Consider the following 10,198-nt stretch of genomic DNA (forward strand, 5'->3'; position numbering starts at 1 on the left):
ATTTTATTATTAATATTATATTTATCTAAATTTCTTGAAATTGAAACAATCTTTTAAAACAAATATGGATTTGATATATTATTTATTCCATCATTTTATAAAATTCTAATTTTGAATATTTTTTTAATTCTTAGTTGGAGCTGTTAAACATAAATATTTAATATGTACTAGCAGGGACCTGTGTGATGCATGGGATTTGTTAAGAAAGAGCTAAATAATAGAAAGGGTCATTTACTAAAACACCCCTTATAGTTTCATGGATTTAATAAAATTTACCTATAGTTTGTATTTTACTAAAGCACCACTTATAATTTACTCTGTATTTAATCAATCTTCCATTAGATGATAATGGAAAATGATAGTGCCGACTCTAATGTTCATTTAAATAAATTTTATCAAAATAAAATAAAAATAAAAATATCATTTTTTTGCCCCTAATAAGACACGAGCAACTACTCTATTGGCTATATTTGGTCAACTTTGTTTTCTGTACAAAAAAGTGATAAGGGTATTTTTGAAATAAAAAATCATGGCCCTAATGGCAAAACAAACACTCCTTAATGAAAGGTTGATTAAGTAATTAAGTTGTAAAATATATGAGATATTTTATTAAAATGAAAAGTATAAGGTAGGTTTAAGTAAATGTGTAAAACTCTAAGGTTTGTTCTACTAAATGACCCTAATAGAAACACATAAGAGTAGGAGTGTCAATGGACCAGATTTGGGTTGGACTCTGTCCAAATCAAAATCCATTTAAACAGATTGGATAGACCAATAAGACATTGAATTTGGACGGACTGGATGGACCAATATGAAACATTGGATTGGACCTGGTCCATCCATAATGAATTTATATTGGACTGAGCCAAAATTTGGTCCATTGATAGAAAATAAGAACATAGGTGCCAATTGACCAAGTTTGAGTTGAAACCAATTTAAATTAACAGGAATTTGAATAGATTGGACAGTCTCTGGATTGCTCCAAAATATTCATTGGACTGGATTTGACCAAGTCCATTTGTAATGGACTTACATTGGACTAGACCAGATTGGACCAAATCGAGTCCAATTGACACCCCTACATAAGGGTATACAACTATTTTATATTTTCAAATTTATAAATAATTAATAATTATTCATATTTTATATACTACTTTTAATAATTTTTTATAATACAAAAATAACTATAATTAGTTTCAGTTAGGTTTATTCATTAAATTGATGAAACCGATCAACCCGATCAACTTGACCTGACCATATTGGATCAGTTTTGCTTTGGCCATTTGTAAATCGACCAAAATTGGATGACTTGACCATTGATATACATTAATATTTTATATTTTAAATATAATTTTCAATATGAAAAAGTGAGAAATTTCCCATATTTCTTAGTCTAACATGTTTTATATCATAAATTTCATTTTTAAATTTATTTTTTAACAATTGCACTATAATTTTTAAAATTTAAATTTAATTTTCAAATTTAAATCTTTTGAACCAACTAACAAAACAAAAAAATCGACCCAAACTAATACAACTTGAGTGGGTCAATTTTCACAAATGGTCAGTTTGTTTCAACTGACCAGGTCAGTTTGGTTGGCAAAATAACTTACAACTCAACAGGACCAAACCAAATCATGAACACTCATAATTTCAAATAAATTAATAGTCTCATCTTTGATAAATAATAATATTTTAATCTCCAATAATTGTTGAAAATTTATAGCAAAAATACACAATTATTGAAAAATATATTGGTAATGGAAAACACAATAATTGCAAAAATACAATAAGTACTAAAAATATATTAAATTAGTAAAAAATAGTATAATATTTAATAAACAAAATTTAAAAATTTCAATAATAGTAGTTTAATCTCCAATAATTATCAAGAGTTTTTGATAAATAAAAAAACAAAAATAAATTTATACATAATTATATTGAAAATACACTTATCACAAAAAATAATAAATAATTACTGAAATACAATAAATATTAATATTAAAATATATAATTATGTAATAAATATGTATTAAGAGTTTAAAGTTATTATTAATAAATATCAACTTTTATGAAAGTTATTTTATCAAATTATTAATTGATATAAGTGAAATTAATTACTTACAATATTATGTAAAAATATTAAATTATTATTAAAGTTATTTAATTATTAATTTTGTAAGATATTGAATTATTATTAATTTCAATATTATGCCATAATTATTTTTATACTTTTAAGAAATTTTTTAAATTTATTACATAATTTTGTTATTTTAACTATTTAAAATCTAGTTATGTTAAATATTTATTTAAATATTTAAATAATATGTAAAATATTTAATTTTTTTTGTTATTTGAATTTTATTTATTTAAAACTATTACATATTACTAAATATTTTGTTATATAGTTACTTATATATTTATAATATTTGTTATTTACGATATTTATTTATTGAAATATTTAAATAAGATTTTATTTTTAATGTTAAGTTTTTATTATTTGAATAAAATTTAAATTGATAATCTAGAAAACCGATTTTAGGTTGTAAGTACATAATTTCGTGATATATTTTGTAAAAATATAAATTTATTTTTTTGTGTTTTTAATAAATATTTTTAAAGTTATTATATAATTTTGTTAGAATATTTAAATAACTCTTAAATTTTTTAATCCAAACTTTCTTTAGATAGATATAGATAAAAAGTTGGGGAGAGGATAAATAGGAATTAGAGATAATTTAGGAGAGAAATCCTCTACTAAATTAGAGATAATTTTTGAGATAAATAGCAATTAGAGATAACTTAGAAGATAAATAGGAATTAGAGATAATTTTGGAGAAAGTAGGGGAGGTAGTTTAGGAGAAATGTAAGGAAAAGAAATTATTTAGGTTATTGGAAAAGTGCATTTCATTGGTTGTTTTAAAAATGACATGGAATAAAAAAATAAAATAAAAATTTCAAAAAAAGGAGAAAATTTCTTATCCGCTTTATTTTAATATATATATGAGAGATTATTTAGGTTATAGGGAAAGTACATCTCATTGGTTGTTTCAAAAATGACATGGAATAAAAAAATTAAAAAATTAAAAAATTAAAAAAATTAAAAAAAAAGAGAATTTTTTGACTGCTTTGTTTTAATATATATATAAGGTTATTTTATTTTACATATTCACATAAGTGTTGGGATAGCTTCATGGCTTAAGAATATATGCTCAAGTTTGAATCACCTCAATGCTCTTTTTTTTAGGAAAAGGCATGCGTATGTGCATTCGTGTATCGCGCATAGCGATGTGGATTATTGGTTCGTATCGGTATGTATCAGACGATACAATGCGATACAGAATGACACATATCCATATCAGTCCGATATGCACGACTAGCAAGATACACCTCTAGTCATAGTGTATTCTAGGGGTGTCCATGAAAAACCGAAATGAATTGAGAAAACTAAAAAGCAAAATGCAATTAATCGAACCGATCGATTCAGTTTTGGTTTGGTATTTTTGAAAAACCGAATGACTGGTTCTGTTTTCGGTTAACCTACAAAAAAACTGGCAGTTAACCGAACCGACCAGTATATATGTTTATATGTATATTTTATATATACTATATATAAATATATATTCATTATATATATATATATAAATATATGCATATATTATATTTATAGTAATCTGTTTATAAATATATTATATATTTTTAAAATATTTATAATATATAACATATAATTTATTATTTATAATCTAATATTATACATGTATTTATATAATAAATTATAAATATAAAAACCGAAGAGCCAAACTTGTCAAAAACCAAAACCAACAGACCGGTTAACCAGTGTTACCGGGTTAGTTTCAGTTTGGAGAAATAAAAAAACCAATGATATCGGTTCGGTTTGCAAAAATTGCCCATGGTTCGGTTAACCAAATTGTGGACATCCTTAGCATATCCTATGCTTGATGTTACCAATACTCATATGATACACCTCGTATCAGATGTATTATATCGATATTTTAATCATTGCCCAACAGGTAGTAGCTGATAAGGTTGCAACTTGGGCTAGGTTGGCTCGAACCCAACTCAAAAAAGTCAAGTTGGGTTGGGTCGGGTTGATACTCGGGTTAGGGTTAGGGTTGAAATTCATGAACCTAACTTTATTTTGGATTGGTTTAGGATTTAACCCTTGGGCAACCCGACCCAACCCAAACCCGACTCTATAGTATATGTCATATATAAATATGTGTTATATATATTATATATCTTACATTGATTTGTTTAGTTGTATGATAGTTGTATAGCCCTCACTACATACTATCATGTATTTCTTTTAAGATAATCACTTCACTTAATCTCAAATAAAAAGACACTAAAACCTTAATAACATATTTTATGTTTTTTGGATATTTTATTTTTTATCTCCTCTCTAATGTTTTCCGCCCATAAAAGATCTATCATAACTCATAATAAAACTATAGTCATTTCAAACACTTATTTTTCTGAATTTTGTACTAAAACCAAAAGAACCAATAAAAACATTAACAAATAAATACTAATAGTTTTATGAGATTTTAAGGAATGGGAAGAAGGTTGAGTTGGGCCCAACCTAAAGTTGACTTTGAATTAGATTAGATTGGGTAAGGGGTTGAAGTAGGATTAGAGTTGGAAATATTGGGTTGAAGGTTGGATTGGGTTAAGATTGAGGATTTAGAACTTAGGATTGAGTTAAGATTGGCTTCAAACCCAACTAACCCGGTCCAACTTACAGCCCTAATGGCTGATAAGATCACTCAGCATTATGTCGTGTAAATTTGTAACTGCTTTTTAGACACATGGTCCCACCCTCGGTCTCTTTAAACGAGTCGGATTCGGATTGATTATTATCAGAATTTAATAAAAATATGATATTTAAATCATCTTCGCCAATATTTCATATTAATAAGCACTTGTATATGCAAATATCACTAGGCTCAGATCTTAATCAAATTAGATTGGGATACCTCAAAATTTGATTGGATTGTAAATTGATCTATCCAAATCCAGTTCAATCGAATCAAATTTCAAACTCGGATTCGCATAATACTCTGGACAAGTCAACTCAAAGCCTTACTCAGCCTCTACAATTGTTACAATAGGTCGACAGTACATTAGAGTTGCGTCCTTTTACCACTGTTTTTTAAATCGAACCGGATTGTATGATCAAATCATTTGACCTAGGAATTGGTCATGCTTTCGAGTTTGGTTTTGGATTGGACCACCTTTTTTTTTAAATGTTGAATTAGTTAGAAAACCGTTGACTTAAATGGTTGAATTATTAAACCGTTTGACTAGAGATGTAATTTGCTGTTTAATAAAAATTTATTTAATTCTTTTTAAAATTATTAACAGAAAAAAAATGAGATTGAGAGATGGGGGATGGATTGAGATGAAGTCAGAGGTCAGATCTGAGAGTTGTTGTTGCCGTTAGTGTCATCATTGCTAATGAACGCCCACCTCCTCTTTTTCCTTCTTCCTTGCTTTTTTTTTTTTACTGGCCTTTCTGCCTTCTTTTCCCTTTCTTTTTTGCTCATAAAAAGATATGTATATATATGTTTACCCTAATATTCCAATCTAAGGATCAAATCGAACCATTGAGCCAATCATGATTATGCCACATCATTATGATATGAAACCTACGTGTACATATATGATGTGGTCTATATCAACCCATGTCAGGATTAAAAGTTAAAACATTAGTTTGATTTATTTCAATGCAATTTCATATACTATATCAAACTACGTTGCACCCTCAAACCAAGCAATCTTCGATATTTCCACAATACAAAATACCCCCCTTAATGAACGAAACGAATCTGGTTCACATGTCAAAGAACTACTTGGGTTTGGGTTGAGACTTGAGAGTGCAATGAATATGCAACAGCCTTCTTCACATCAAACATCATGTGTTTAAATTGAAAAGGTTGTAAGCCTCAAGTAGAAGTAGTAAATAAAAAGATTTACAACACATCTAAAAACAACAGATCGAAAGCCTAAATTAGCTTAATCTACAAAGTGACAAGTTAAGAACGTCTGGTTACAGTGAGCTTCAGTCCATGTTCCATTGATAGAATTGTCATCATCCTGTACTTGACAGGATGGTTGGGCACCAGTCTGAACTCGAAGAATCTGCACAAGATGGCGAGTGTCATCTTCATCTGCAGGTATGCGGAGTCCTTCCCCAGGCATATCCTGGGCCCAGCCTGCAAAACAAAGGAGCACGTTAATATATAATAATGAGGAGGTTAATTTGTGGAATGAAGGTGACTCTGTCTGTCTGTCTACTCCAGTACGAGTAAGAGTGACTAAAGTTACCTGGAATGCAGTGAACTTGAACGGGGAGGAGTTGTGGAAGAAGCCATCCTCGAACCATCTCTCAGGCTTGAAAGTAGCTGCATCAGGGCCCCAATTGTACTCCATTCTCCCCATGGAGTAGGGGACATAGGTCACCATCCCTCCTGCTTTAAGTTTGGTTCCATCAGGCAACACATCATCCTTTAGGATGCCCTTGGGGTCCTGCAATTGTACATTCATTTTCAGATGGATCCAACCAAACATTTACTCTGCAAAAACTAAACCCATTAAATGTAGTAGAAATTTCCGGTCTCAGGTCAGGATTCTGGTTCTGGACCACCATTTTAATGTCTCCCACATAATTTTATGTACTATGTCACGGTCACTGCCTTATGAGCTTAACGATTCCTGAAATATCAGTCTCAAATAAGAACTGGAGACAGATGACACACCTGAGGGACTGCGGGGTATAAACGAAGTGTCTCTGTAATGGCTGCATGCAAGTAAGACAACTTTCCAAGCGAATCATAAGTTAGGAACCCTGCAAATTGGGTTACTCTTTCCTTGAATGATGTGTGGTCTTCTGGGTCGTATGGAAGCAAACAGAGCTTCTCTTCTGTAGCCCTATCTTCCTCAATTGCTTTGAGCTCTGAGTACAGCTTAGCTGCTACATGTGGATGAGTCATTATCATGTAGATAAACCAACAGAGCGTTGTGGCCGTTGTGTCACGTCCAGCAATTACGAAGTTGAGGACCACATCTCTTAGGCTCTTGTCAGTTAAGTTGTTGTCTGGGTCCTCGCTCAGCTCAATGAATCTTGACAGTATATCATGCTTTATCTGATAAAACTCATCATAGGTTTAATCCGTTAAATGAGGAATAAACAGAGCAACAGAGCGAAAAATAAACTAAGTTCCTAGTTTTGGATTTTGGGTAACAATTAACAAAATGGTTTAATCATCATCAGCCTGCCTACCTTAACATCCTTACTGTGAACTCTAGCTTCTTGTATCTCTGCTTTCCTTTTCCTAATCACAGAGTATGTGAAACCATCAATAGTTTTAATGCTTTCATCAAGTTGAGCTTCAGAGCCCACATTGAGGAATTTCTTTATTCTCCAAAGAGGATCAATGAACCGAAGAGTGACGATAATGTTTGCAGTGTCAAAAGCCCGAGCAAAGCAATTCTCAGGTAACTCAGGAGCCAAGCTTCCAATTTCTACTCCAAATCCCACCTTACATATAGAGTCCAAGGTCATCCTCATTAATAATTCCTAACCAAGAGAAATTCCAGAACCCATTAGCAATGCAACATGGTTATGGTTACAAAATGTAAGATTTAAAATGTATGTTATTAGGGACATATAACAGAGCAGAAACTTGTGAGTAGAATATAGATATAGGGTCAGAGAGTTGCTAGTGACCTGCATGTCTACTTGTTGGTTTTGAGCAGATGTTTGGGATAAAATATAAGAGAGCTTCAAGGCATACTCTCTAAATACAATGGTGCTGAAATCCCTCAGGTTCTTGGATGCAAACTCGAAACTTGCAATCTTCCTTTGCTTCCTCCACAACTCCCCATCTGAATTGAATATCCCATCTCCAAGCAGAACTTCCATGTACGAATGGTAAACTTCACCCTTTAAAGAAAGAAAAGTATAAGCTCTTCTTAGAAATTCAGGATCTATCTTCAAGGACAAACAAGAAAATTAATCTACTTGACTTAATATATTTTACCTTGGGATAGTTAGCAAAGTTAGTCTTGAGAACATGCTCCACATTAACAGGATCTGCAATGTAAGTATAAGTAGTGAAGGGCATAGGAACCGTCACAGTTTTCAATTCAGACAGATAATCCACAAGCCAATCGTGCATCCGGTTGTAGTTCATTAGCTGTTCAATTGCTGCTCCAACAAGAGGCCATGTTTTAGGTCCTTTCATGTTCCTCTGGTTCCATCTATGAACAAAGACCCATGATATAAGCATGCAAATGAACACCACCATTCCCTTGCTGTATCCAGTTGGGGATGAAGAAATTGATGAAACATTCTGTTCTTCCATTTCAGAAACAAAATGAATAGAAAGGGCTATGTAAATTTTAACAGATATGTCAAGAGGATTTGGTGCTTATAAAAGGTATGGGAAAACAGTAGCTAAGATGTGGGTGATTAAGTGGTGAAACCAATGAACCTGCTATCTTTTACCAGCAATCTTCCTGTGTATGGGTGTAAGGATGTCTTCATTCCTTTAGTGTGGGAAACCTAACTCAAGTTGTGCATATTAAATATAAAAATATGTTGGATGTGCAAAGAATATGCATATTATATAATTAATATTCCTAATCTACACAGACATAGATATATACATATAAATATACGTGCATGTATTCTTGTAGCACATATTCATCCTCTGTTTATTCCTAGCATACTGCATCTGCATGTACATGTAAGTAGGGGTTAACATGGATTTGTTCGGTTCAGTTCCAAGCCAAAAGTTGGAACTTATCCTGTCAAAGTGTCAAGATTGGTTTCAGGGTCAGTTTTGGTCTTAGTGGTTGAAACCTATTATTTCTTTAACTCCCTGCTTACAAAAATGGAACATGTTCTTTACATATTTGACTTTTATACTCAGTTTGGGAATGATACAAATACAAATATGTATAGTGCAAATACATACAAAATAATACAAAATACAAGGTATTGCATTCTACGTATTTGTATTTGTACTCCTTCCAAATTGAGCCATAATAAAAACAACAATTATAATAATAATATAGTTCAAAATTATATATATAACTTTAAAAACTTGATTTTCAAATCTTCACATCCTCTAAGTATTGGGATTTATTTCAAGGCAAGTTTGATTCCAAGGCCGGTTCCACCAAGGTCAATTGGATAGGTAAACCCCTAGGCCCTAGAATTAACCTAGGTGGATGTCGATTTCAAGAATTTGGAACCAGACTCTACCTAGTAACAGCTTGGGTAGAGTTGGTTCAAGGTTGGTTCCATTCAACTCTAGGTAAAACCTTCTCATTTGCTCACCCCCTACATGTAAGTTCATCAATTGCCAATCTCAACTTATAATTGCAATTGGAGTGAATTCAAATTAAATTAGAGAATTCAATATCTAAATCAGACCAATTAACTGTTTTAATTAATTAATACAAATGTGTATATTAATATATAAATATTCTATTTGCGTAAATAATATATATATATATATATATATATATATATATATATATAACTTATATTTATAATATATGTAATCAGTTTGGATATTTATTGAATCAAATCATGTCATATCCAATTTCAATTTAATTAAATCAAATCTCGAATTCAAACTCAGAGTTTCGAATACCGTTTACACCCCTATTCACATGGTTCCCCATATATATGTGTAACTACCGTTGGTTTCGTGGATGGAAAGAAAAAAAAAAAGTTTTACTTAATTTGAATAATTGAATTACCTCATGGAAAAAGAAATGAACAATAATAATCACAATTCTCATTCAAGTATTATCATGCACAAAAAACATGTGTATTGTGTGAATAAATAGAAACCCAAACAAACTTCATGTGACTCAACAAAAAGGGCAGTTATTTCAGCTAGCTGTTGTTTTGGCAGTATTAATCGCTTGTTATATTCAAGCTACCCAAACCCATCTATTCATCTTTCCTATTTGTAGTTTTCTGTGAGAAACCTAGCTTCAGATAATTTAGAATACAAAATCCTGGGAGAGGACAAAATTACATGGTTGTAGATCTTTTGGGTAGTTGGGAAATAAAAATGTGCTACAATGGTGTTTTGAGAATTTGGTAAAAATTGCTTTTACGAACATAAAAAACCTATAGCTAAAACATTTTTGAGCC

General features: G+C 30.9%; 1 protein-coding gene across 1 annotated transcript; it reads right to left on the reverse strand.

The window, feature by feature from the left end:
• Positions 1–5,714: 5,714 nt before the first annotated feature.
• On the reverse strand, positions 5,715–8,506 carry LOC148854318 (cytochrome P450 704B1-like). The gene is made up of 6 exons (XM_088941221.1): positions 8,064–8,506; positions 7,751–7,966; positions 7,304–7,600; positions 6,780–7,166; positions 6,349–6,549; positions 5,715–6,236 (listed from the first exon to the last, which is right to left on the reverse strand). The coding sequence occupies exons 1-6, from the start codon at positions 8,385–8,387 to the stop codon at positions 6,057–6,059; spliced, it is 1,605 nt and encodes a 534-aa protein (XP_088797347.1). The 5' UTR covers positions 8,388–8,506; the 3' UTR covers positions 5,715–6,056.
• Between the last annotated feature and the right edge of the window lie 1,692 nt (positions 8,507–10,198).

This window comes from Nelumbo lutea, chromosome 4 (genome assembly GCF_056320005.1).
Source record: "Nelumbo lutea isolate HS-2025 chromosome 4, American lotus-T2T, whole genome shotgun sequence".
Taxonomy (NCBI): Eukaryota; Viridiplantae; Streptophyta; class Magnoliopsida; order Proteales; family Nelumbonaceae; genus Nelumbo; species Nelumbo lutea.

Excerpts from the sequence above, each read along its gene's own strand:
- LOC148854318 (XM_088941221.1), bottom strand. The coding sequence starts at position 8,387 with ATGGAAGAACAGAATGTTTCATCAATTTCTTCATCCCCAACTGGATAC. Across the intron at positions 7,601-7,750 it reads ACCAACAAGTAGACATGCAG|GAATTATTAATGAGGATGAC; the intron begins GTCACTAGCAAC and ends TCTCTTGGTTAG. Across the intron at positions 6,550-6,779 it reads TATACCCCGCAGTCCCTCAG|GACCCCAAGGGCATCCTAAA; the intron begins GTGTGTCATCTG and ends GTACAATTGCAG.